Source organism: Leptosomus discolor, chromosome 9 (genome assembly GCF_034619465.1).
Source record: "Leptosomus discolor isolate bLepDis1 chromosome 9, bLepDis1.hap2, whole genome shotgun sequence".
In the NCBI taxonomy this organism is placed as follows: Eukaryota; Metazoa; Chordata; class Aves; order Leptosomiformes; family Leptosomidae; genus Leptosomus; species Leptosomus discolor.
The window spans coordinates 25252679-25280001 of record NC_141399.1 but is presented as its reverse complement, the minus strand read 5'-3'; the positions used below and the strand labels follow the sequence as shown (position 1 = coordinate 25280001).

The window sequence follows — 27323 nt, the reverse complement described above, 5'->3', positions numbered from 1 at the left end:
TTTTCTGCAGGCACGCAAGAGTCAGTGCAGAGCAAAGTGTGCTGGGGACAGCTGGACATCTGCAAGGAGCCCAGCTCCCCCCCACCCAGCATAGCTTGCTAAGCTGGAGCCCACAGCCCTGCAGGGGCATGTGTGGCCTCAGCAAGTGGGGCAGCATTAGCAGCCCTGGTGCTTCTAAGGGCTCTGCAAACCCATGCAGGTGCCACTGCAAAGCATCAGTATCGCCCATGCACAGCTGGGCCAGCATGGGCCAGGCAGTAGTGGATGGCTGCACCTTTGAGAGAGCTGCAGAGAGGCATTGGTGTTCTGGTCCTGCCTAGAGTGAGACATAGCATGAGCACATCTGCCCATCCCCAAACCTCCCTGTGAGACAGCACCAGGGCGTTGTCCTCCCATGCAAATGTGATGGGAAACCACAACAGGCTTCTGCCACTGAGAGTCCCAGAGAAACCTGCTTGGCCAAAGCCAAGGATCCACATGCATGCAGAAAGCACTGGTTGTTTCCCTGAATTGTGCAGTCCTCAGAGGTCAACATGGGGCTGGGGCAGATAAAAATGAGTCAGAACAATAAGCCATGTCTTATGGGACTTTTTTTGTGAGTACTTAGGTGTCTGTATGTGAGAGAGTGAGTGACTCATGGCAGCTTCTTGGGAATGAAGATTATCAGAAGCAGCAGCCACCCCCAGGGTCATTCGCCCTTCCCAGCACACACGTGGGCAGAGGGCACCGAGACACCAGCTGTGCCACATGGCACAGGCAACCCTGAAGAAGGATGAGGCATGGCCCCTTGTACCAGCACTTCCGGGCTGGAGCATCTCCCCCTGCCTGCCCTGGAGAGAGCTCAGTTTTGGTGCGTGGCTGCTTCAGAAAGCAGAATGGTAGCCCAAAGGTCAGCAGAACACATCCCTGCTCTCCCATAGACGTGCCCTGGGCAAGTCCCCACCACACAGTCTTGCCATGCTTCCTCCCCGTGCCACTGCCAGCTTGCTTCTGCCCAGCCCGCCAGCCATGCCCACCTGGATGCGTGCCATGCTGACTCATTTCACCAAAAACCTCAGGAAGTCCCTGTCACCTTTCCAGGCCTCCCTGCACAGCTGGAGAGAAGCATGCGGTGGGGGTTTCCAGCCTCCACTCCAGAACCATCACTGGGATTTAGTCAAAAGGAATGTGTTTATCCCATATAATCATCAGCCCAGCGTGGTCTGCAAAGGCAGAGGTGCTTTAGGGGAGCCACTTTTTTCAGAACCCACTCTCTCAGTTAGGAAGAAAAAGTATTAAAACAAACTACCAACCCACCAGCCAAAAAAGGCATCTCCCCTGGTGCTTTCGCCTCCGCCCAGGCTGCTGCAAAACAGCCCAGATGGAGAGACAAACCCTGGCCTTAGTGCAGATAAATCACAGCAGGACCAATGCCCACACTTGTCCTTGGCGAAAAAACTCTCTCCTTTGGAACCAAAGCTCTGGACTGGAGGAAAAATGCCTGGCGAACCTTGCTTAGCTGCTGCATCCCAGCAATGATGGAGCAGAGAGGGGCTGCATGCCCGTGCAGCTCACAGATTGGCCAACCTGCAGATAGTGGAACCCTGAGAGAGCAGCAGCACAGAAGGGCCAATGGCATCCATGGCCCTAAGTATCAGGCAAATCCAGCCCTGAGGTTCCCTAGCCCCAGAGCAGAAATGCAGACGTGGAGCAGGTTCCAAAAATAAGGCTGCTCTCCTCGCCTGGCTTTCCCTGCAGTAAGTGGGACAGCTGAGCATTTCACCTTTCTGTCTCCTTTCTTACATCAAAGGCATCTCTCAGAGATTCAGGCAGTGGAAGCACAATGGCTGTGTTCCTGACACAGTGCACCCAGCGGGCTACGCCTGCAGGAGCTGGGAAGGACAAGCATTCGGGGGTGTTCACTGGCCAGAGGATGCTCCTTGCAGCCACTGGCTTCACATCGCTGTTGCAAAGGATTTTTGGTCTTGTGTCAGAGAACCCTGGGGAAAACCAGAGCAGCCTCCAGGCACACATGTCCTTCATAAGTCACCTAATTACCCTGGCTGATTAAATGAAGCTCAGAGCAATTACTCTTCCCTGGGCTTGCTTTGAGGATTGCTGCTTCTGGGTCAGCCTGGAGACAGGGTCAAGTTCCCAAAGGGTGTCTGGTTTTTGGTGTCTGTCGTGCATTGTGCTTAGCTCCTGAGACACCCTGTCTACTGCAAAAACTCCTGGAATAAGCCCCCAGGGCAGCTCATATTCAGCAAAGCTTCACCTGCACCCCCCAGAAGCAGTTGTCCTCCACAGACATTGTGCTTGGGGCTGTGGGAAACGGTCATGGTGGTGTCCTGCCTTACCTGCCGCCCCTGCCCCCCCCCCCCCCCCCCCCCCCCATGCTCAGTGCTGCTCAGCCCTGGCATCTTTGCACTGATGGACATCTGGGTGAACCAGAAAAGGGGCTAAATTTAACAGGGAATGTCTGTTTAAGAGTACTATCTCATAAAACTCCTCTCTCTATCTTTGCCAAGAAGCAAGGAGAACTGGATGCAGGGAGATGTAGCAAGTTCCTGTGTAGCCTGAAGTCCTCTACCCAGCTGCCCCGCCAGGCCCGGGCAGAGCCCCGAGCCTGAGGATGCTGCCACAGCTAGTGCCCATGAGTGTCCCTGCACCACTCTCAGCTTGTCCCCACATGCCTAGCCCAGGCCCTGGGACTAGCAAGGGTGCCCGCTGGCCAGGCAGTGGCAGACTCATAAGATAGAAGGATTGTCAGGGAAGATGGACCAGCAGCCTGGCCAAAGGGGTAGAAAACAGGCAAGATATGAATGAGGAGATTATGGCACATCCAGGAATTGTTATTCATCTTTTTCAGCTGGGGCAACTGCAGCAGGGAGCAGCAGGACTTGCCCACAGTCACCTGCAAAGCAGCAGCAAGTCAGAAAGACAGTGCCTCTATCACCCAAGCAGCCACTCAGTACCATTTGCTGTGCTCCAGGCTGGCTGCGTCCATTCACTGTCCAAAATCAGTGCTTCTTGGCAGGAGGGACAGCTCAAGGGGTGGTGAGGGGCTCACCGCTGCTCTCAGCACAGTGCTATGCTGGGTGCCAGGCTGCTCAGCCTACCTTCCTGTTACCTAAAACCCAGCTGGCAGGAATCCCAGCTGCTGGCAGGAGGGAGCAGAAAGTCCCTTCCTTTGCTGTGTGGAAGTGGGGGAGGCTGGAGGAGAGCCATCCTGTGCTGAAAAGTCCCCACGGCAGTTGGCAGGGAGTGAAGAAGGGCTATCACCCCCACTCATAGACAGCAAGTGGCATGAAGGGCTGGAGCCTGAGACTGTTTCATTTTCAGAAAATGAGAAAAGAGAGATGGCGGCAGAGAGAGAAACCCTGCTGAAAATCCCCACGCTCTTGCTTTGACAGGGCTGAAATGAAAATTTCCTTTCTGCAAGCCACAGTGTGCCCCTGGCCAGCCGCCAAGCTGGGGCTGTCCCTGCACAGCTGTGTGACACCAGCACAGATGTCCCAGCTGGGGGAAGGGGAATTCAGACCTTGCTTCTCACCGTACTAAAAGCAGCATCACAGTGGCGGCCTCAGCAGAGCGCCACACAGTCGGGGCCACAAGGCCGGCAGCATCAGGGCTGTATCGCGCTGAGCTACAGAAGTAGCACCTTGGGAGCCCCAGGACACCGCAGCCCTCCAGGTCCCTGTGCACCAGGGACACGTTTCCTATCGACGAGGGATTCTGACATCTAGAGGATATGGCTAGGTATGGTGCCTCACTGAGGCACCTGGAGGGGCATTGTGGGTCCATTTACAGAGCATTTTTGGGCGCTTTGCAAGTGGGGACTTTTTGGGGGGGACATGTTTTTTCTGACTGTGTTATTGCCTGGTACCACTTGCCCTGACCATGCATGGCTACTGGAAGCCCTCATGGGCTGGCAAGCTGCAGCTCAGCCCAGCGGTGCAGGCTGGGAGTTGGTGGTGGTGCTAGGAGGGAGGGGAAGCCTTTGTTATGGGGATTGGCTTTTCCTGCCTGTGTTCCCTGAGCTGAACAGTGCTGCCCATCAAGAAGGTGCCTTGCAGGGAGCCCCAATGGCTACAGGGTGCTGAGGCGCTACCGCTGGGCTCTGCCGCTGCACCTGCTGGCCCCTGTGCCACCCTCTGTACCAAGCTGGGCCTGAACCTGCTGCACAGGAGGCCCCAGCCCTGCAGCTCCTCCAGCCCCCCTGTCAGCCCAACTCTTTGCTGCAGGAGGGAGACGAGTGCCTGCCCCTGGGTGATGGTGCACATGTACCAGGAAAGACGAGGCCATGTAGCAGATGCTTAGGCCAGCAGGTGCCCCTGGGACCACGTGTGCAGGGGACCCCCAGCTAGCATCAGGGTGGAGGTATGAAAGGAACCCTGCCTGGCCCCAGGGCATGGGGGCAACCCTTTGCCCAGGGCAGGGAGACAAAGCTAGGGACACACGTTGCATGCAGATGGGAGCCCACAATGTACCAAACATGCAGAAGATTCCAGTGCCACCTGACAACAGTGTTTGGATGGGATTTCCAAGATGAAACTGCCACTTGCCCCCAGCTGTCCCTCCCCATTGACCATCCCCTCCCTAGCTGCCATTATCTTCTTTTCCTAGGGGAAGCTGTTCTGCTTACTGCCAGCCCTGTGTAGAGCCAAGGTGGAGACCCAGCAGAGAAATGGTGCTCTTGGCTGCTCAGTAGTCGGTGTAGGATCTGTTTGACGGTCTTGCTAACAGCTACATCTGATTACTGGGTCACCAAAGGGTGACCATACTGCACCTGCAGGAGCCACCCTCTGATCTCCTGGGGACGGGACGACTGGGGCTCTCTGGGAGCGTGGTGGAGGGCAGAGGGGAGCCCTGGATCCTGAGCAATGCCATGGGGCTTTGGCTGCCCAGGAAACAAATGCAGGAGCTTTCCAGTTGCCAGAGAGTAGATAAACCCTTATGGAGTGCAGTCTCTTTCTCAGGGTAGTTATGAGAGCAAAAGCCCTTTGGAGCATCCTATCCACAGAGTCCCTGGAACTCAAGGACTAGGCATGAGGCTGTACACCTGGCTTCTCTCCCCCTGCACACTCACAGTGCCTATCCCTCCAGCTGTGCCTTACCTGGCCCTCAGTACCTCAGATGGCTGAGTCCCAAGGCCCAAACCTGCTGTGGGCAGCTGGCACCAGCCCCCATGGGACAACTGTGTGCAAGACATCAAGCCTTGGTCCCCGGGGAAGTGCTATCCTGCAACTTTGTTTTGGGTGCTGTCGAGGTTTGAGCCTACCCAGCTGGCTCCAAAAGCACCACCAGCTGCTCACTCACCCCTACCCCGTCCCCTGAGGGATGGGGAGAAGAAAAGGCAACCAAAAGGGCTTGAGGATCGAGAGAAAGGACAGAGAGGGCTCACCCATCAGTTACCATCATGAGCAAAAGACAGATTCAACTTGGGGATAGCAACACATATTTAATACAAACAACCACCACCATCAAGGAGAATGAGAGATACAACCAGGTCTTAAATAGAACATACCTTCCCCCTGCCACCCCTCCGGTCTCCCAGGGCTCAGCTCTGCTACCTCTTCCCCCCTAGCGGCACAGGGGCTAGGGAATCGGGGTCACAGTCCGGCCGGCACAAGATGTCTCCGCTGCTCCTTCCTCCTCAGGGAGAGGGGCCCTCGCAGCCTTCCCCTGCCCCACCACAGGGTCCCTCTCACAGCAGACATTCCTCCACCAACTGCCCCAATGTGAGTCCTTCCCACGGGGCAGCAGCTCCCCAGAACCGCCCCAGCGCAGGTCCCTCCCGGGGCTGCCGCCCTCCCACTGACGGGCGGCTCCAGCGCAGTCGCAGTCGTGGTCTGCTTCGGGCCCAGTCCCCACTCCTCAGGCCTGGGGCCCTCCGCAGGATGCAGGCCAACCTCTGGGCCACCGCTGGTCTCCATGGGCTGCAAGGTTCAGCCACCACCTGACCATGGGCTGCAGGGGAATCTTTGCTCCAGCACAGCTACCCCTCTCCTTCCTCACTAACCTAGGTGTCCGCAGGGCTGTTTCTCTCCCACCCCCCTTCTCTCACCTGCTCACCAACACAGACAGAGAAAACAAAAGCAGACAATCAACCGCTTCTTTCAGTCTTAAACAGTTATTTGCAGAGGCGCCATCGGCCTGGCCTTGGCCAGAGGCGGGTCCGAAGTTGGAGCCAGGAAGCTTCTTGAAGCCTCTCACAGGAGCCACCTCTGTAGCCTCCTCCCCACTACCAAAACTGTGCCAGACATGAACGCACCAGAGGTGCACACACACTGCTCCAGCTGGTTCGCCCTAATCAGGGCAGTGCAGGAGATGTGTAATGCTGCTGCAGCTTCTAACATGTCCCCACCTGCCTGCGAGGGGGAAGGAGGTGCTGGGCTGTTCTTGAGTGTGATGTCCTGGACACCATGGCAGTGCTGCTGCTGTTTCCCAGAACACTGTCTGTTCCCCCACCCGGCTGGTGCCACCTGCATTCCTGCTCCCACTCCTGCCCTGGTTTCCGTTAATGCCACAGGAGGGTCAAGCCTGCTCCTCTGTCACTTACAATCACTTACAATCTCTCCAGGAGGCGCTCTCTCTCTCTTTTTTTTTTTTTTTTTTGCCTGTTGTATCTCAGTTTTTCTGCATGTGCTACTCCCTGGGCAGCCACATCCCTGGGTGGGAAATAGGTTGCTTTTTTCCTGTGGGAGTTCAAGTGAGTAATGTCTTGGAAACTGGAGGGATCAATGTTTCAGGGAAGACAACAAAATGTGTTTGTGCCAGGCAGCATGCCTGGGCAGCCCAAACCAGCCCAGGGGCAGGCAGGGGCACATCAGGGCAGAGCTGGGTGTGCATGCTGAACACACTGCAGCAGACCCTCCACACAGCTTTCAACACTCCTGAGTCCTCAGCTCCACCACACACCTGCCCTGCTCCTCTGCATGAGCCAACATGGGAAAAGAAGTCCTGGCCCATGTGCCAGGGTGCCGACCTGCCCACGAAGGCTGTGTTTGTTTTAAGCAAAAGGCAAAAGGTGCTGTTTCTGCGGAGTGACAGCTCGCAGACGAGCAAGGGCCTCCTATGTCAGAGGGAGCAAACCAGCATAAGCTTTAGGAAGCTTTTAAGATGCTCTTGAAACCCCCTTTGTCCCTCCCCTGGATGCCACAGGCCCCCTTGTGCTGCGCTGATACTCTGTACTTGAGCCAGTCCTCCTGGGAGACCCCACAGCAGAACCACCCATGGCACCAGGGACACCAGGGGCTAGCACCCCTGGAGCTGTAGCCTGAATTGCTTCTAACCTTTTATCTGTCGTTTATTTTTTTAAGAACTAGACTAACATTTGTCAGGAAGACAGCTAAACCTTGAAACTAACTAACCACTTCCAGGCCTGTAAATAAGCCAACTAATCACTTCAAGGCCTGTAAAGAAGTAATTAGACAGGTGGAAGCCCGTGCCTGCCTGTGTACGAAGGGCTGACTGAGAATGCGGGAGCTCCACTGTGAGACGCCCACGCCCCCATACAGCTCCCCTCGGAGCTCTGGCGGCTTCGCCAGCCTTTGTGTCAGGCGGCGGAGCCGCCCCCGAGCAGGCGGTGCCACGCGGCAGCGCAGCAGACACCCCTCCAGCGGGGAGCACCGCCAAGGCCACCCCTGCCCGCGTGCGTGCCCACGACCGGGCTACACCCACGCGCGCCACCGCTACGCCCCCGCCCCCTTCGCCGCGCGTTCCTTCTCCCAGTGACGCGCCGGGGGCGTGGCGGAGCGCGGCCACGGGCCTTACGGCCGCGCGCCTGCGCAGCGTGGTCACGTGTCCGCGGCGGCCCGGTGGCGGCCGTGAGCGGAGCCTAGCGGCGCCATGGCGATGCCGGGCGGAGGTGGGCTGGGCTGGAGCGAGGTGGGCTGGGTGGTGGCGGGTGCCCGGCCTCCGCCCCGGTGGAGAGCGGCGCCCGTGCTCTGAGCGGTGCCGTTTATACTGGCAACGCGCGGCGGCCAGTACCGCGGCCTGGCACTGCCTGAGGGCCCGAACCGCCGCGGAGCGCTCTAGGGGCGGCTCCCGGGACAGGGCTCCTCATCCCGCGCCCCTTCCCCAGGGACATGACCCGCGGGAGCACCGAGGAGGGTGAGGGGTCCCGGGGACGGGATCCGAGGGCGTCTGAGGGGCCCTGGGGATGTGTGAGGCCCTCGGGGGAGGGCGTGGGGCTTGGGGGTTCCCAAAGGCCTGCGGGGAGTGCCAGGCCCTGTGGGCTGTGTGACTAGGTAGGAGTCCTGTGTCCCTGGGGAAGCCCGGAGCAGCAGTCCCGGCACTGAGCCTCTCCGGGTTTCCACAGGTGCGAAGGAGGACTCGTTCAATGTACTGGACCTGGCGGAGTACACCAAGAACCAGCCCTGGTGGCACAAGGTCTTTGCCCCCAGCTCAGGGTCGAGTGCAGAGAAATATAATGTGGCCACACAGCTGGTCATCGGAGGGGTCACGGGATGGTAAGATGCGCTGGAGTTGCTGTTGCTGCTTGTTGCAGGCAGGGTGCTAGTGGGCACTAGCCAGGCTTTTGGGAACATGCTGACAGGTGCAGAGTGCTCATCTGGCAGCCTTTCAGAGAAGGCAGGTGTCCAGCTTGCTCAGCCCACTGTGCCCTGGCATGCTCTGCTGACCTGTAGGAGGTCTTAAAAGCTGTCTCTAACATGGAGCTGAAGAAGTGAGACTGTCTCCTAGGGAAGACAATGACATGAGGCTTTAATTTTTGAGCTGAGATAATTAACTTCTGGCATAAAGTGTGGTGGTGAATTTAGGACAGGCAAATATGAGCCTCTTGGAACAAGGATACCTTCTTTCCTGGAGGTGGATGTGCTTTGGGCATCTGCACAAATACCTCCCATGGAGGTGGCTTATTGCGCCTGTGAGCATGGTTCCTGGGCCTTTGTGTCGCATATAGCAAGTACTTGGGCTGGTGGCTTGTGGCTCTACTTGCAGCTTCATTCCCACAGCAGCATTGTTTGAGTTGAAAACTTGGTGTAATCACATTGCTTTGCTTCTTGCTGTGCCTGTCATCTTCGTCTGGCACGGTGGTATCCATTTAAAAGCATATGACAGATCCTCGTTTTCTGATAAAAATACAAGCTGGCCATCTCTTATATCTTCACTAAGTGTATGTATGTAGAAATGGGTAAGAGCAAGTTGCTGTGTTGATAAGGAAATGTTGATAAGGAAGTAATTGTCAAAGTCAAGTCTGTTTTGGGTGACACTATACGCTAGCCCTTTGCATGACTGAGCAGTGGCATGGTGCTTGCTTGAGTTCTTGTGGCTGCAGCGATTTCTTTCATGTTGAAAGCATGTAATCCAGTTTGGAGACCAGTTTAGCTTTAGACCACTGCTTGTTTCAGCATTTTTCTCTTCTGAGGAAAGGAAAAGTAAATAGTTGTTTGGGCAACGAAGAAGTTTGCCTTGTGATCAGCTCCCTATGCTTTATCATGGAGGAGCAGCAGATGTGCTGCCTAGTTTCCCTTCAGAGACTATACCGATTAAAAAAAGTTAAAATCACCTGTTAGTTTGGGTGAAATCACATGTTTCTGATTACCCTTTTGGGATAAGGTTGACATTGAAGAGGCAGAAGGCTGAAATGTGATAGAAGTAGAAAGCTGTAAAGCATCACTTTTGTCTGAGTGCAAATCCTTTCTCTTTCTCTCTGGTTGCATGTAGGTTTCTCCTGCTGTTCATCAGGCTGCCTCCAAGCCTTGGGTAGTTGCTGCCAAGGGCAGCCTTGCCTGTGGGAAGCATGCTGAGGAGTGTGTGTTTGGTATCTCATTCTCCTGACTAGATCCTGGTTAATTTGTAGGTGTACTGGATTCATCTTCCAGAAAGTCGGAAAGCTGGCAGCAACAGCGGTGGGAGGTGGCTTTTTCCTACTTCAGGTATGTATGAACAGTGGCCAGGCTTTCTGAGAACCACGCTGGTGGGGGTGAAGGGCTGTCTAGTTATCATTACCTGTTGGAACATGTGAGGCCAGTTCCCCACTCTGCCAGGAGCTCTGTGTGGCTGTGGATGTCAAGGGCATATGTTCTTTGGGATACACCGATGCAGCAGCAAAGCAGGATCAGTGCGCATAAACTTCAGGATCACCAAAAGGTGCTGTCCCCTTAGAGTTTGCTAACAAAGGCCATGCCAAAGGCATGTGGGTGCTGTTGCTGCAGGGGCACCCGAGTGAAGCAGGAAGCAGCCTTCAGCTGTGGCAAACTGTGCTGCTGCAATCTGGTCAGAACTGGGTACTGTACTTAGTCCTATGCCTGTGGAGATGGTGTCCCTGGAGGAACAGCCCTGGATGTCAAGAGGGATTTGTCCATGTCCATGATATGCTTCTTGTCAGCCTGGCTACTTGAGGAGCTGGGCCAGCACAGATGGGGCTCTCTATAAAGCAATGGGGAAGAGGAGAGAAACATAGATCTCTCTCTGTCCTCAGCCATTTCTCCTGGCTTCCAAGAACCCTGGCATCGAGGGATGCTGCTCAGATGTGGACATCTAGGTTGTACATTCTGCAGGGAGAAGAACAGCTCTCAGGCCTCACCCAGCATTCTTATTTGTTTGCTTCTCAGGCGCTGTCTCGTGTGTGGCTTGTTCTCCCTGCTCTTCTATCTCTGCTTGTTCTGCTGAAAGCCAAAAGATTGCTCTGAGCAGGGAGAGTTTCACTGATGAATCATCCTGACCAGATGAAATATTTAGAGAGGAACAGGCTATTAATAGCTGTGTCCACCCACAGCAGCAGGATAGCTGCAGAGTCCCAACGATATATGTGGCAGTTGTGAGGCGGAGGTGATGCCAGCTTTACATTATAGAGGCTGAAACAGGCTAAGCTGCAATGTGTACCCTGCTGTTAGGGGATTACTGTGGGAGACAGATGTTGCAGGACAGTTAATACATCCACAGGGGTGGTCCTTTGTCCAATTTTTAAGTTACTGTGCTTATCCTCTCAGCCCATTGGACCAATGTGTGGGAGGTGGTGTGGTCAGGGAGAGTGGGTGGGCAAAGGGGGTCTGTTTAGCCAGGGTCATGCAGGACTTTACTCCAGGAACTTTCTTTCTACCCCTTAAAACTCTAGATTGCAAACCACACTGGATACATCAAAGTGGACTGGAAGCTAGTAGAACGGGATGTGAACAAAGCCAAGCAGCAGCTGAAGTTTCACAAGAATGGTAACAAAATGTCTCCAGAAGTCAAAAGCAGAGTGGATGAGGTGAGACAACTCTTCCAGGGCATGTGCAGGTGCTTAGCTGGAGGGACAGCAGAAAATGGATCTTCCATTGTGGAAATACAAGGAGGGAATGCTTTCATGACATCAAAACTGGAGATATGGCACAGGCTGTGGATCTTGTCTACCTAGATTTTAGTAAAGCCTTTGACACCATTTCCACAACATTCTCCTGGAGAAACTGGCTGCTCGTGGCTTGGACAGGTGCACTCTTCACTAAGTTAAAAACTGGCTGGATAGCCGGGCCCAAAGAGTTATTGCAGTGAATGGAGTTAAATCCAGTTGGTGGCTGGTCACAAGTGGTGTCCCCCAGGGCTCAGTACTGGGGCCAGTGCTGTTTAACATCTTTATTGATGACCTGGATGAGGGAACTGAGTGCTTCCTCAGTGAGTTTGCAGATGACACTAAATTGGGTGGGAGTGTTGATCTGCCCAAGGGTAGGAAGGCTCTGCAGAGGGACCTGGACAGGCTGGATCGATGGGCTGAGGTTCAACAAGGCTGAGTGCTGGGTCTTGCGACTTGGGTCACAACAACCACATGCAGCACTACAGGCTTGGGGGTGAGTGGCTGGAAAGCTGCCTGGTGGAAAAGGCCCTGCGGGTACTGGTTGACAGCCGGCTGAACATGAGCCAGCAGTGTGCCCAGGTGGCCAAGAAGGCCAACAGCATCCTGGCCTGTATCAGCAATAGTGTGGCCAGCAGGAGTAGGGAGGTGATTGTGCCCCTGTAGTCGGCACTGGTGAGGCCACACCCCGAATCCTGTGTGCGATTTTGGGCCCCTCACTACAAGACAGATATTGAGGTGCTGGAGCGTGTCCAGAGAAGGGCAACGAAGCTGGTGAAGGGTCTGGAGAACAGGTCTTATGAGGAGCAGCTGAGGGAACTGGGGTTGTTTAGTCTGGAGAGGGAGAGGCTGAGGGGAGACCTTACCGCTCTCTACAACCACCTGAAAGGAGGTTATAGTGAGGTGGGGGTCAGTCTCTTCTCCCAAGTAACAAGCAATAGGACAAGAGGAAGTGGCCTCAAGTTGTGCCAGGGGAGATTTAGCTTGGACATTAGGAAAAATTTCTTCACTGAAGGGGTTGTTGAGCATTGGAAGAGGCTGCCCAGGGAAGTGGTTGAGCCACCATCCCTGGAGGTGTTTGAGACGTGTAGATGTGGTGCTTAGGGACATGGTTTAGTGGTGGGCTTGGCAGTGCTGGGTTAACAGTTGGACTTGATGATCTTAAAGCTCTTTTGCAACCTAACGGTTCTATGATTCTGTTATTTTATTTGTGCATGTTTGAGACAGCCTGGGTGGCTTCTAGGCATGACACCAGCTCACCATGTGTTTCTGCAAATTCCTTGGGATTGGGAGAAAACGTGCTGGAGTTGTGTGGAGAAGCGTGTCTTCAGACTGTCAAGAAAAGTGAAGTAGATCTGGCAGCAGAATGACCTAGTTACCCCGAACTCTGCTGTACCCTGGCCTGGCATGCACAGTCAGCAGCCCCTTCTGTCAGATGGACTGTGCTGGTTGTGAGAGAGCCCTGGAGTGTGTAGGCTCACACTGCAGCTCTTGGAGGCTGCACTGGGACTGGATCAATTCCAGAGCTGTACATGCAGCGGGGAGATTAGGGAAGAGAGGTCATTAGGTAGGATATTTTCCCAGAACTGAGTATTTGCCTCTCCGCAAGCATCGCTCACCTTGGAGAACAGCCTGACAGATGTCGTCTTATGGGGAGGGTGGGTGAGTGACCTGATGTTGTTGAACACTGTTGGCTCTTCTCTCCCCTGCTTAGGTGATAGTATTTCTGAAGAAGAATGTTATCCTGACTGGAGGGTTTGCTGGAGGATTCCTGCTCGGAATGGCATCCTAGAAACTGTGCTCAACTCTCCCTTTGTGCCCAGCTTTCTCTGCCCTCCTCTACTGCTGTTCTCTCTCACTTAGAAGTCAAAGGATGTTGCTGACAGGCTTAGTCCCTTCTGCTCGCAGGTTCCAGCCCTAATTTCTTACAATGCTCCTTCTGATTTCCAACTTTTTCCTCTGTCTGGGCTGTTAGGGTGCTAGGATCCGTCTGAAAGCTTATGACTTCCAGTATGTCTTTGTGATTCCTTTCCCCACCAAATATGCTCAGTTCCACATTTTCTGTTGAGTTGCAACCTCATAACATGTAGTGGCAGAGAAATCTCTTAAATGTGCTTCCTCCCAGGTGCTCAGAGTTGTTACATGTACCTTTGTGTGGCAGCATGTGTGTACAACAGCTGTTAGCTGTTCACCGCTATTTAGCTTGCACTTTTTCTGTCCTGGTGCCTGGAAAGCATGTGCTTCCCTCTGCACAGAGATGGTGTGTGCAATCCAAAATGTGCTTGGCTGACCTGGGGTAGATGCCAAAGTGCCAGGGGACAGCCTGGGCTGTGTTCAGGGCAGGTGGATAAGGAGCAAGTTCATGCTATATATGGTGCTGGAGGTTCTGCCCTCCCCCTGCATTGCACACAGATGGCCATTTGGTTTCTCTGCTGTTATTTATATCCCTTACTGGAATTGCAGCACTGGCACTGCTGATGGAAACTGGCCACCATGGGTGACTCTCCAGGCCCTTTCCCCGTCATGTGTTCTGGAAGTCACCAAGCTTCATGCCCTGTAGAGTGCCTTTCTTTCTTGCTAGCTGACTGCTCAGCCTTTTTAATGTGCTGAGGAGCACTCTTGTGGTGGGCAGGTTTTCACTGTGCTTGACCTGTCTATGTCAGGCTAGCTGGCACAGGTGGTGTGCGTTTCAGTTGTGCCACTTGCTGTAAATCACTTTAGGCCTCAGACTGGTGTTTCTAGGTCTACCGTGACCTTCTCTGGCCACTTTGGTATCGGTGATGCTCTTGGATCTGTAACCATGTGAGACAGGATCACGGACAGGAAATGTATCTCTCTCTAGGGTACGTTGTGCTGGTCCGGGGTCCCTGTTGCCAGCTCTGCTGGAGTGGTGGTGGGGGGAGGATGTGAAATCTGGAGTGCAGTCCTTTACCTGCCTCTGCAGAGCATGAATTCCATCTCCCTGGTCTCTGCAGGCAACTGAAATGATAAAACTGTTGGGAAAACCAGGTTATGCTTTTGTGGGAGTGGCTCATTTCCATACTTTCTGCCTTGGTTATTTTCCTTCCTTGTTGCATTTACCATTTCCACAAAAAAAAGCTGCTCGCTTAATTCCATCAGCTACAGCCCTTCTCCTGCAGGAGATGAGGCAGCCCAGATGCAGAGCTCAGCTGTTTTTGGACAGTCTGTCCCAGTCCACCTGTATGCAGAGCAGAACTCTAACCTACAAGAGAAAATTAAAAAAAAAAAACAAACAAAAAACAAACCACCAAACAAAGCCACAAAACACCCACAAACCTCTAGAGGTGTTCTGCATTGGCTGTGCTGGGCTGGCATTGCCAGTGTGGGGACTTGCATGATGGCACAGTGATGTCCTCCAGCAGGTACCTGTAGTTCTGCCAGAAATGTTTTTTATGTGAAAGTCAGCCCATCCTTCAATGAGAATGATGATGCGCGTGGGTTATCGGGACACAGTACTTGGCTCAGTGGCTGCACCCTATCTCCAGTGCTCTGTAATGCCTTTGATCATCCGCTACTGCTCTCAGTAAGGCTTGAAATGGTGATCTTTCACCGAGAGCTGCTGGAAGAGCTGGAATGTTGGGTTCTTCCACCAGAGATTTTGGGATGAGCGCTTGCGGTTAATTTTGTTTCAGCTCTGTTGATTGATGTGTCAGTGTAGCAACACATTGATTTAGCTGAGGTTTTCTCACCTTCACGATCTGAAAAGAGGCTGCAAGTAATCGGGAAACAGAAGCTGGTATCTTTGCTCCTGTCCTGCTATATGTGGTTAAGGACATCGAAGGAGCAGCTGGGCTAAGCTTCTTTTAATGACGGTCTTCCTAAAAGCCATACAGGACTGCAGGAGTGATACGATGCAGCAAATAGGTCTTCAGTAAATTGGTGTTTGGGAGTGGGGTGAGAGATAATAGTTATGGGTTTGGGTTGGGTTTTTTTGTTTGTTTGTGTGGTTTGGATTTTTTTTTTTGTAGGAACCCTGCAGGGCTGAATGCGTGTGAATTGATACATTTGTATTGCAGGGTATCTTGTTCCTGTAGGAAAACAGTATTGCTGCCCCTCTGCCTGGTGTGCTGCATAACACAACTTCTCCTGAGATGCATTAACCTCCACAAAGCTTTCTCCAATGTCAAAGCTCAAAGTAAATCGTAACAGGCCTTAGGGATGTTTTTCAGGCTCATGTAAGTCACTATTTCTGCCCAGCCCCAGGGAATGGTGCACTGGTTGTGCTCCACAGGGTCCCGACTTGCTGATATGGAGAGAAATGGCCCAGAGAGGGAGCTAAAATGCTTCAGTTGCTGCTGGAAGGGGAAACAAGTGACAAATTCATGTTGAGTTTGATGTGAATGCAGGCAAGGAATGGACGAGGGCATCAGGATCTGGCAAATCTTTCTGCTGTGCCAGTGTAAGGCTTGTGGCTGGCACTGTTTGATGCTATGGGGCCATGTTGGGAGCTTTGATGCTTGAATCGGCCTCTGTGGGGATGCATTTTCACTGTTGCAGATGCCAAGATGAGGTGTTGCTCCCCACCCCCCCCCGCCCGTGCTCCTTTTGGCCATTTCAACAAGTTCTGATGTCTGTTCCAGTATGAGAAGGTTTAAAACACACTAGGCTTTTAAAGTGTTTTTATATATTGTATGTAAATGCTTGTTGAAGTGATATTTTATTAAACAGTTTTGCTCTAATAGCTTCTATGTGTGAGATCTTGACTTGGGAACCAGTGTGGTTTTGTCTTACCCTATGTGTTGCATTTGACTCATGGGAGCAGTTACAGCTAGTCTTGTAGCGTGAGGCCACCAGCCTTCCCTCTTCTCTGCAGGTACCCATGGGCTGCCTTAAATCCCTCTCCTTGAGGATCCTGGCACCCATCACCCATGTTAACAACAGGTGGGGTGTTTCTGGGGCAGGAGGTGATTCTACTGCCAGCCTGGTTTCGGAACCTTCCTGCTGAGCAAGTTTGCTCTGCCCAAGTAGAAATGGGCATGAAGATGAGTTTTTTCAATAGGCACAACAGAAGGCTAAATGTTTAATTTTTTGTCATCTGTTAGTTACTGACTTTCTGCTGTTTCTGCTGAGATAGGGCAAAAGGAGAAAACGAGTCCCTTGTCAAGTGTTTGAGCTGCTTCACAACATTGTCATCACTTTCCCCTGCTTTTCAAGAATACCAAACCCCCTATTTTGTCTCAAAGTCTTTTTTAGTGGGAGGGGAAGGCTAGCCCTGAATTATTCTGATCTTGAGCCCCCGTTATAAAAATATCAAGCAGTTTCTATTTAAACATGGTATCACATGTAGCTCTGGACTGTGAACAGCAGCCAAGCTGCCTGGCTTGCAGCTATGTTGTATTCTCAATGTAACAACCAAACTGAGACTACAATTTTTTCCAGTCATTTATTTTGTATTACGGTATTTCAGAGTAGTGAATACAGATGGTTTGCTCTTCTAGGCTTCAATACACTCAACTATTGTGCCTAGACTACAGTGGTCTCTTTATAGAAGCTGTATTTCATAAGTAAGTTGTAAGTGATCACAGCACAAAAGTCCTTTACGGCTAGATCTAATGACAGAGTTAGAGGCCTAGTGGGTTCAAAGCCTGATATTTAGGTGCCTAGGCCCTGTAGTGGACTTGGCACCCACTGGTGCCTGGACTCGTGCTACAGGGGACAGAGAGACTTGGGCAGCTCTGAAGGGTGATGCAGGAATCTGTCTACTGAGCTCTTCCTACAGGTCACAGGAAATTCTGCTGCACAAGTGAGAGATTCTGAAAAGCCGTCTCTCCCTGGGGTCCAGACACAGCCGGCTTGTGAGTGAGTCTGGAATACTGTGTTGAAAGAAGTGCCTACAACTGCTTGTTCAGTAAGCAGCACCTAAATCAGTTCTTGGATCTAGCCCACGGCTTTGTGACAGGCCTCTGGGTACCAGTGGGTTGAACTATGTTGGGTTTGTAACATATTGCTTAAAGGTGTTCAATTATACATAAATTTATAAATTTTATATCAACAGTCAAACTTTGAAATTAATATTGCTTTTTTAAAAAAAATCCTATTCCTGTAGCAATCCCTGAAATAATGTTCCTGTAACATCTTTGTCATGCAAATAGCAGCGTGTAGGCAATTCAAATATAAAGTAACCAAAAGTCTGTCCAATGGGAAAGTGAGGCACTTGGGCAAAGTGACTTTTAGTCACTCATGATCTATGCAAGACCTAGGAACAATCCCCAGACCTGACTCCCAATTCTTGAGCTTGAACCACTGGACAGGCAAACGTTGCCTGGAACTACTGCATGATGGCAGCAATACCTTTGCTGTGTCACAATGGGCTCGTTTCATGTGTCATGCTTAATTCATTCACTCTTCTGAGCTCGTTTCCTGTACCTCTCACTCCGGAATCCAGAATAACTTGGTTCCAGTTCTCCATTTTGAAAGCAAGGATGGATTAGAGTAAGGTAAGCATTCTAAAAACATCAAGTTGACTTTTCACAGACACAGGTGTGATGCAAAGACAACGTAGATGATGTTTTGGTACAGAAAATAAAGTCTGTTAAACAGGCCATCTGTTGGTACTGCATTATACTTTTTGGTGTGCCGGATGGTGTGTTCTAGGAGCAATCTGGCTTTCCTGAAAGTCTAAAGGAGGCTTGAAAAAATACACATGAACTCTGCAGGTGAGTCCGTGCTCTGGCACCTGCTGGAGCTGCATTGTGTTACTGAGGTGGTGGGGGAATTTCTTCTGAAGTTGCCTTAAACTTTTCTCTCTCCCTTTCTTCTTTCTCAAACCCTGAACAACAGATGGATCTGCCCTTGGGATACCGGGCGCAGCACTTCCACATTTCCTGAAGTAAGGTTTCACACTTCGACTCCATGTAGTTGTTCACTGGAAAAATAAGAAGGAGACACTAAGTCTGCAGAGGGAAACAGGTTTTGTCCCCAGAGGGGACACATGTAGCCCAGCCCTGCAGCTGCTGGGCAGTGTGTTTCTCTGAAAAGCAAGAGTTGCTTACAAGCATTTAATCACTTTCTCTGCTCTACAAAAATCTTCTCTTTAGTTTCAGCTATCTAAAGCCATGCAAAGGCAGCCTTGCTGTTGTGGATGGGAGCATCTTCAGTCCCCCAGTTTTGTAGCTCTCACATTTCACTACAATAAGAACGAGGTTTCCCTTATTGCTTGCCCTTCAATCCTTACTTTCTTTAGCCTGTGTGCTTTTAAGCTAGATCATGCTATCCATTGTCTTTAACCCAGCTGCCATGTCACTGCAAGGTTTACAGCTGAGTGTAAACATAAGAGCATCCAAAGAAGACTTGGTGTAAACAAGGACACGTGCACCCTTCAGCACCATGGCATTTGTAAAAGGAAGGGGTGAGGAGCATGACTGCCAGCCTCCTACCGGTGGCCTGTTGTAGGCTTTGCAGCGTAACTGGAGCAGGCAGTGTGCTAGCAGGAATGCTTAGCCAGACACCAGCAGCTGAATCCAACTGCACGGAACCAGTGACATGACCACCTTCCACACAAAGGTCCCAGCTCTAGCTCGGGAAGTCCCTTAGCCACACAGCTGTTACTTGACCTCCTCTCCCTTTCCTCCCTAGGCTTCTCCTCTTGGACCCTGCCAGAGCTGGGACACTGGGCTAAACGAGCTCCTAGTCTGACCTGGAATGACTAGGCTCATGTCTTTGTGTGCCCACCTCTGTACTTTCTCCATATTGCCTTTGTTTCAGGCTCAGAGAGATTTCACTGCACTGGCAGGTTCAGGCACTGCAGGACACAGGTGATTTGTCCAGCATCCTTTCTGCCCTCGCGCTTTGCTGACTGCCACTGTCAGCTGAGGTGGCAAAGCCCACAGTGCTTTGCAGGGCTCTCAGAGAGAAGCCCTGCAGGTATATGAGCAGACTGAGTCTGTGGCTTGAATTAGTAACTACCTGCCTGTCTGCACAGAAGCACAGGGTGTGCAGAGCTACCTGCTCTGCCTTGGATTAGCTACGCAACTCTTACGCAGCTGCACTCCATGCCCCCCCCCCCCCCCCCCGATTTTTAAAAGACTGAAAGAAGCAACAGCATCCCAATGTAAGACAGACACAGCAGCCACTGGATAGCCCAGAAAGCAGCAGTGAACACCTCCTGGTTAATGAGCAAGCTAGCCTGCTCTGATTGCTGGGCTATGAATTCCCTAACTGGGTCCATGAATGACCTGTAACATAAGCACAGAGATCACCCCTGAGGAAAAGGTTATGGTGATATTACCGCTTTGTGCAAGCTGGCAGCCTAGGTGGCATGGCAGGCCTTTGAAGAGGACAGCTAATCTCTCTCTGCTGTAACCTGCCAATGATGAGCACTCCAAGGCTCTCCCAACTGTTCTGCCTGTGGTTTGTTTCTAAAACTATGGCTACATACAGGCATACCTTGCTATCTGTCACGGATGAATTCCTGAAAAGCACAATGGTTAGTCATACAATGGATAGCAAAACACGCAAGAGATTTACAGTGGGCATTCCGTCTCATAGAGGAAGCAGGCAAGATCTTCTAGAACAATGACCCACTCCAAACCCAGCCTTTGAAAAGACAGCATCTCCCAAAGGTCCTGCTTCTGCCCTCCATCCTCTGCACTGTGTACACTGTCTCTTTAAGTTAAGGCTCTGTATAAATCCTCTATCACATTAATTCTTACATGGAAAAACTGATTTGCTGACTGTCAACTCAGCTGCTTCATCTGTGCAACTCCAACAACTCCACAGCACGATAACACATGAACAACAGCAGCACTCCAAAACAATACCTAGAGAAGCGGTGGACAGTGGAGTGTGCATGCTGCAGAGTCAAAAAGCTTCTTTGTAACACCTAACCATTCAGATCAAACCTGTACACAAACCTACAGAGGTAAAACACTTGGAATAACCTCTATGAGTGTTACAAAGAGAACATTGTCACGGAAGGGACCAAAACAAGGTCAAACATCAGCTTTTAAGGGCAGTTACCATGGGAAGAGAAGGCAGCCCTTCATGGGAGAATGCTCCAAACCACGAAGATAGTAAAATGTAGTATCTAGACAAACGTTTGGGACATGTAGAGGGGGTTGTTTGAGCCCTTGCTTTGAGCTGAACACAGCTTCCAAAAAACAATCCTGGGAAAGACAGATATCTACCAATAATTGACTATTGCTTTTCCCAACTTTTTCCCAGATGCTTTTCCTCCTGTGCTCCTCCCCAGCCACTGGAGTAGTTGTATTACCTGCACAGATTGCAATCACTGTTTGCTGCAGCCTGCAAAGCCATCCCTCTACTTCCCCAGCAGGACCCCCTCCTCCCTCCCTCCCTGCTATATTTTAGCTAACCTGCTTGTAATCTGCAAATAAAGGCAGAAATTAGTTGCCATGGAACTGGCCTTGCTAATTTTAGCTGTGGCATTGCTAGCCTCCTGGGCTAACAACATGAGTTATTCTCACAGGAAGCTCAAAGCATGCTGGCTAAGGGCTCCATCAGGTGAGTTAGGTGGAACTCTCTCATATGGCTAAGCTGCCTTGACACAGAGGAATGTTTTATCTTATTCATTCCATACGGCAAATCCTTTTCCAAGAAGCAACCAACATTTTTATAAAATATTGTCCTCTGCAAGTAACAAGCCTGCTCTCCCCAACTCAGGCTCCCAAAACACATTATCACATAATCTCCCTTGCCCCTACAAATATTTAGCTAAGATAATGCAAAACAGCCATTACAGGTCTCCAGAGGGAGACCATCTCATCCCTTCAGGCCAGATCACATATATCTAACCCATTCCTGACAGACATCTGTCTGACCTGCTCTTAAAGTACCCCTTCTACCCCTGCTAGAAGCTCTGGAGTCTTCTCATACTATCCACCTACTGCCTCACTACCCACTCGGTATGAGAGCTTATTATAATGTCTAGCTCTCCCCACCTACAGCTGAGTCCCAAGACTACACATGGGATCTCACTACCAGCACAGAGAACACTTTGAAATAAGCACAACATTACTGTTACAAATGCTCTGTTTTGTACTAAAGTTGTCTCATTATTTACAACCAAGCACAAGCGAATTCTACTAAAACCAAACATTATAATTTTGTTTGCTTTGCAATCAGCTTGTGCTAACGTGCTTGCTTTCTTCCTTCTCAAGGTGAAAGGAGAACAGGGTGAAGTTAAAAGAACTAAGTTCCACTAAAAATCAAGACACCAAAAAGACAAAATGACACTTGGTACCTTGCAAGCATTTCTGTATTTCACAGGCTTGTTTCTGGCAGGGATCCTTCTCAGACATGTTCAGAGAACTAAAATGATAGGAAAATGTTACTGCAGAAACAATGTGCTTTTCAGGGGGCAGGACACTGTCTTAAAGCCAAGGCCTCAAAGAGCTCCCAAGTTCCCTCTCTGCCACAGACAGTTCAAAAAACATCTATTGCTACTTACAGATGCTTGCCAACATACACGAGAAGTCTCTGTGTCTGGCTAAAGGATGACAATGTGGACAATGAATATGGGAAGTTTTATGTTGCTAGGCTGGAAGGCCTTTTTCTTTTCTCTAGTCAAAATGTGTCCTTTTCCATATGGACACACAAAGATTTCAGCAAAGATTCCCATTAACATGGCTAACTAATGTTTAACAGTTCTGTGCCTCTAGACCTTATACTAAAACATGCACCTGTGTAAAAGCCCTCTCTGTGAGCTCTACACAACCAAGGATTTGGTGCTAGTCATACAGCTGCAGCTGGAGGAGGCATTTAAAAAAAAAACAACACACAAACAAAACAACTTCCGTATCTCCCACAAAGACAACAAGGAAGGCCTTTTTTTGTTGTTGTTGCAGGTGAAAAGTCTCTTGGAATGCCCCACCCCCAAAAACACAGACTGGAGGACAGCTCCATCTTGTCCAAATCCCTAGAAAGCAGGATTTCAGACACTCAGTCTGACTTTCTGCAGCTGTGACATCTGTAACTGTGATCTTCTGTGAGAGATCAAGAGACGATCAAAAAACTCGTGGTACTAGTAGTTGGATGGGAGACCTGTACAGGAAAGCGCCACTGTTACCGAAACCAGTGGTGGGACTTCAGCTCCTTCTCTGCCACAGTTCAGCTCCTGCCCCTGCCCAGAGCTAGGGAGGTGCTGCCTTTCAAATTTCTGTTAATTCACCAGCCCACAGCACTTTTCAACATCGCTAGGGCATTATTTCCAGCATCCTGGCCAAACTCCACTTGGGGCAATTACATTCTGCCTACCTAGAACTCCCCCTGATGTTTCACTTGGACACAAGACTCCTCTTCACTGCCTGTCCTAAACTCTTGTGTGATGTTGCTATGTGTTTTTCAACTGCTTCCACCTCAGAGGTGGCTGCATTTCAGTGGAGAGAGAACAATTTATTGTACGAAATATACAATGACATCTTCCTAGAGCCACTGCTCCTGAAAGACAAAAATTCACATTAAAGAATGACTGGGAATAAACAGAACACAGTACAAAGGGGTAATGTCTACACATACCAGATTAATCCCCAGGCACGAGTTTAAGCAGCAGTTCTTCAACACCACCAAGCTGTAAGCGACAAGGAAAAGTTCAATACGTCTACAGTTACTGTGGCTGAGCTAATGGACTTCAACAAAATAACAGTCCTTTGCCGTCCCTCAGGGATCTCAAATGACTTCACAAACAGGCATGACTATGGTCTATTGTTGCCACCATCCTTACCATGAGATGGTGCTCTATCTCCCAAACGCGAGAGTTACTATCCCTGTACTGCTCACCCTGGGACAGCTGCCACATATGAGGCAGCCGGGATGGGGGGAGCTGGCTGGGTCGCAGCGCCTCACCCAGGGGAACCTGAACTCTTTGGATCCGAGCCCTCAGCATACCTTCCTCCTGGGGGAAAGTAACAAAAAGAGCAGGCAGTTACTGGCAATGCAGTAGAGGCACCTGCAATAGCAAGGCTACAATCACTGGGAAGCTCAAAGGACACTTGCCTCTTCTGCAGCCACAAGCCACGTTTTGCGGTGCTCATCGCAGTAAACACCTACACGTCGCACCCACAGTCGGACAGGAGGAGTGCCAGCGTGCCCTCCTTCTGCCATTCCCTCAGTCACTTCAGGATGCTCCCGTTAGGTGGACGGCATCAACCCGCAGGATGCACACATGGTCTCTTTAGCTCTGAATACATTCATGGCGAAAGCTCTCAGACCTGAAAGGCACCTCTGGGTGGTGTCTGACTTATTGTATGAGATGCTACGTGCTGAAACGTCCCTAAAAGTCACCTTGGGAAACTAAGGTAGTACCTAAGAGGGCAGAAATTTCATGGCAAGTTGTACGCTGGGACATGCATGCTGCATGGTGTTTGTAAGGCATTCTGGGGCAAAAGGTGCTATTGGTACAAAGTTAAACCCTGTGAATATTGGCTTTGCTTATTCCACTAACAGTCCTATTAACAGTCTTTGTGTAAAACAGGTTAAAAAAAAAAAGAAAATAGTGATTTACACAGGAGTTCTGTGGCTAATGATGGTCTAAATCCCAAAAGCAAAACTTGTGACAAGAGGTGAAATTAGCTTAACAAGAACGAAGATCACTCTGGAGACAAAGCACGGAACTCCGTATGCATGACTCTCATATTTGGAACTTGCAGAGCTGTCATTGTGAAGGGTCCTTCGTCTCATTTCTCAAGAGGATGGCAGCATTGTCCATTCATATACAAGCTTCTTGTGAATAGCTCTCGTGACTTTGCGTAGTTCGGCTTTTAGATGGTTAGAGAGAGCCACCAATACCAGCAGGGGCAAAGGAATTTTGGACATTGAGGTGGTTCTTCCTACCAGAATTTTTGTTTAACAGCAAGTTTATATGTATACCAGTTAGATCAAGCTGAGTCATTAACAAATGAAGGTCAGGGGAAATGATTCTCTCTTTGAACCCTAGAAGAGGTAATCAAAATGGTACAGACAGTCTTCATTCTTTATCTAGGTTTAAAGTAGAACAGAATTAAGCTGTAATACATATAACATCCTCCTGCCATGAAGCAGATGCAATATTGCTATCCCAGTGAAACACAGTGGTCTTCTGAAAACTTGTAAAGTTACAAGGCATATTTCAGACAGGAGCTAGAAAATCTGGGTACAAAATAAAAGTAGGGAAAGTCAAGGAGAGAAAAAAATTGTTATACATTGGGGTACATATATAACAGGAAAGACACTTCCATGTTGCCTTCTATATCTTACATCAGTGTTTCTCTACCTTTTTGAATCAAAGGATCACTCAGTCTTTTTGAAAACAAAACACCAACCACGGATCAGCCTGAACAGCACTGTCACAGTATTTTAATTTCTAACAAAGAAAACTTTGAATGTTCTTTTATTATTTTTTTCTCCCATTCTGTTTGTTTCCTTGCTTGATGTGTGGGAATGTGTATGTGCATTATAGAAAGCACCACTGTTCTGAAGACCATTCTGTGATGTGGTACAGCCATTCCAAGCAATGCCCCAGCAGCTGGATCACTGGCATTTAGAGGAATGCGACAGCAGACTGACAAGCCTCTCAAGGCCTTCAAGAATAAGCTACGAGCATTAAAGGGACATTTCTGTAAGTCCTTTTTATTCTGCTTTACCCTAAGTCACTTTACAAATTAAGCCCATGTGTGGAAATCACTTTGCCCAATGGTGAAATGCAGCAATCACCATGGCTCGTTTTCAGTCAGCTGAATGTAACCACCCAGGTTGGAATTTGGCCAGGATACTCTCCTACTCTGCAGTAAACTGCCAAAAGCTCCATCATGCCCCAAAATGCTCAAGAACTTGCTTTTATTTCATTCAAAGCTGGAATTTCTACCGCTTATCATACCCAGAACCAGAAGACTCAAAAGACTGACCTCAGTATTGGAAAAATATTACTCAGTAAGTGAACACTATTTCCTACAGCAAGTAAACTCTCCTGGAAGGTCTCCTATACAAATACTAATCTGGTTCAGTCTTGCTAAACTACAGGTAGGAGGACTAAAGCACAACCTGTATGTTTGTGTTTGTTGTGTATGAACATGATAGTAATGATAGGTACAGGACCGACAGAACAAGGTCTCATGCAGAGGACATTGTGCAGAATGGGCAGCGGTTAACGTGTTTTCCCCCTTTGCCCCACTAATTTGTCCCAAACTTCCTCCGAACTCCATAGCTCCAAGTTCAGCTGCCAAAGTTTATAAAGGCCTGGTCTGGCCTCTCTTTTCAACACTCTCTATGATTGTTATGAAGGTGCCCAGTTAGTGCACAAATGAAATCTTAAGGTCAGGCAAAACCGTCAATTGGGTTTGAAGTAAGACAGGTCTGTCTTTAGTACTCAAACATACAAAAGAAACAAGAGATTTGAAAAATCATATGCTTAGACATTTTGCACCTGAAACTTTAAGAAGGGAAAAACATATACAATTCCTATTTTTGCAGATTTTATCAGAAAGCAACAAAAAAGCCCAAAGGAAGACATGGGTGAAAGAAGTAAGCTTACCTATATTTAAAACAAGTTGCAAAATCTGTTTCGTATATTGCTTCCTTCATAATCTATTAAAAAACCCCACCACATCCAACAAAAAAACAATCAGCTTAAACTTGCAGGATTGCAGTGTCATCCTTTGACACAGATTTTAATGTTCCCATCAACGCAACTGAAGAAGCCTGAGCTGTTTTAAGGTATTGTTTTGGAGAGATTTAAAGCCCAATCCCCTCGGACAGGAACAAGACTTGCAGGAATCCTGTCTAAAGCCTTAGAAGTTTAATGCTGTTCTGGGACCTGGGTGGATTTCTGAGCCATACAAAATACAAATAAATGTGAAAATGGCCAGAAGGAGGACTGCATCTTGTGGTGAAGACAATTTATTTGCTTTTAAATTGGGTACATTAAAATATTTTACGAAAACCGTGAAAGAAATCGCTCCAGCTGCCACTTGGACCATCCCCTGAGCTGGAGCTCAGCATGCTGAACAACCTCCACCCTTTATTACCTTCTATTTTAAAAGGGGACTGGGTCAGATTGTTAGAAGAGTTCAGCACCAAGTGCTGAGGCTCAGCGAATTGGGTACAGTGTTCTGCTAACACAGCTACACTGCTTCTGGACCAAGGCTGGCCAGTCTGGCTTTCTGGTGGAAAGCGTGCAGCTGCCTGCACACCTCTGTGCACACAGCCTGTGGGAGCTAAAAGGGAGCTGTGCTTTCCTGAAAAACCCAGCCCACATCTTGCAACAAGTCAGGGATCAGATGAGCTGTCTGCTGATGTAAGAGCATGTCGACTCACTCTAAAGCTTCTTCTTGGGGGTCTAGTCTGCCGGGAGCACTCGCCCCAAGCAAGCACCTCCGTGACTCCACTCTCCGCTCTGCCCGACCTACTGAAGGGTAGCAGATGCTCACCAACCAGCCGGGGCTGTCCCGCAGTTTGGGGAGGGATGGTCTAGCTTTGGTAGGATCTAAAGAAACAGGAAAACAAAAAGAGATGGACATAGCGTGGGGGGAGCCCCGGAGAAGGACGGTAAGGACAAGGAAAGGGGTGCGGGAGCCAGGCCTGGTGAAGGGCCAGCCGATGAGGGGGTGCGGGCGGCGGCGCGGACAAGGGGAGCGGGGGGGACAGGACGGGGGGCGGGGATGGGACCAGCGCGGACTGCGGGCCGGTCGTGGCGGGGAGAAGGCGGGAAGGGCCATGGGGGCCCGGCCGCCGCGGCGCGAAGAGGGCGCAGCACGTCGCCATAGCAACCCCGTCCCACCCGGCCCGGGCTTGAGGGGCTCGGTGGCCGCCCCTCGGCATGAGATAGCACCAGGCGGAGCGGGAGACGCCGGGCCGGACTCCTCGGACCGCTTGCCCATGACCTACCTGAAGCCCCGCGCCAGATGACAGCCAGCGCCGTGTGCACCCAGCAAAGCCTTCCCCCGCCCTCCCCTCTGACCCCGCTGCCTCCCCGCGGCTGCTCGCAGGACCCAACGGCCGGCGCGCAGCGGAGCCGCGCAGCTGAGCCCCGCCCCGAGCCGGGCTGAGCCGGGTCGGGCCGGGCCGGGCCGGGCTGCCCCGTCTCCGTCTCCGTTCC

The 27323-nt window shown here is 50.5% G+C and overlaps 3 protein-coding genes across 6 annotated transcripts; 1 reads left to right on the top strand and 2 right to left on the bottom strand.

Moving 5' to 3' along the window:
- The first annotated feature begins 7808 nt into the window (after nucleotides 1–7808).
- On the top strand, nucleotides 7809–17109 carry FUNDC2 (FUN14 domain containing 2). Of its 4 annotated transcripts, none has more exons than XM_086470542.1 (5): nucleotides 7809–7849; nucleotides 8303–8453; nucleotides 9806–9881; nucleotides 11063–11197; nucleotides 17016–17109. In XM_086470542.1, exons 1-5 carry the CDS (start codon nucleotides 7831–7833, stop codon nucleotides 17097–17099), a joined length of 465 nt encoding a protein of 154 aa, XP_086326668.1. In that variant the 5' UTR covers nucleotides 7809–7830; the 3' UTR covers nucleotides 17100–17109. The 4 variants fall into 4 exon arrangements, with proteins under 4 accessions (XP_086326668.1, XP_086326671.1, XP_086326670.1 ...); XM_086470545.1 differs by lacking the exon at nucleotides 17016–17109 and adding an exon at nucleotides 15313–15975; XM_086470544.1 differs by lacking the exon at nucleotides 17016–17109 and adding an exon at nucleotides 12990–15975.
- An 878-nt stretch (nucleotides 17110–17987) lies between these two features.
- Nucleotides 17988–25848, bottom strand: CMC4 (C-X9-C motif containing 4). The gene is made up of 3 exons (XM_009960060.2): nucleotides 25761–25848; nucleotides 21498–21565; nucleotides 17988–18161 (listed from the first exon to the last, which is right to left on the bottom strand). Exons 1-3 carry the CDS (start codon nucleotides 25808–25810, stop codon nucleotides 17992–17994), a joined length of 288 nt encoding a protein of 95 aa, XP_009958362.2. The 5' UTR covers nucleotides 25811–25848; the 3' UTR covers nucleotides 17988–17991.
- MTCP1 (mature T cell proliferation 1) lies at nucleotides 22417–23402 on the bottom strand. The gene is made up of 3 exons (XM_009960049.2): nucleotides 23249–23402; nucleotides 22977–23147; nucleotides 22417–22823 (listed from the first exon to the last, which is right to left on the bottom strand). Exons 1-3 carry the CDS (start codon nucleotides 23354–23356, stop codon nucleotides 22776–22778), a joined length of 327 nt encoding a protein of 108 aa, XP_009958351.1. The 5' UTR covers nucleotides 23357–23402; the 3' UTR covers nucleotides 22417–22775.
- Nucleotides 25849–27323: the final 1475 nt, after the last annotated feature.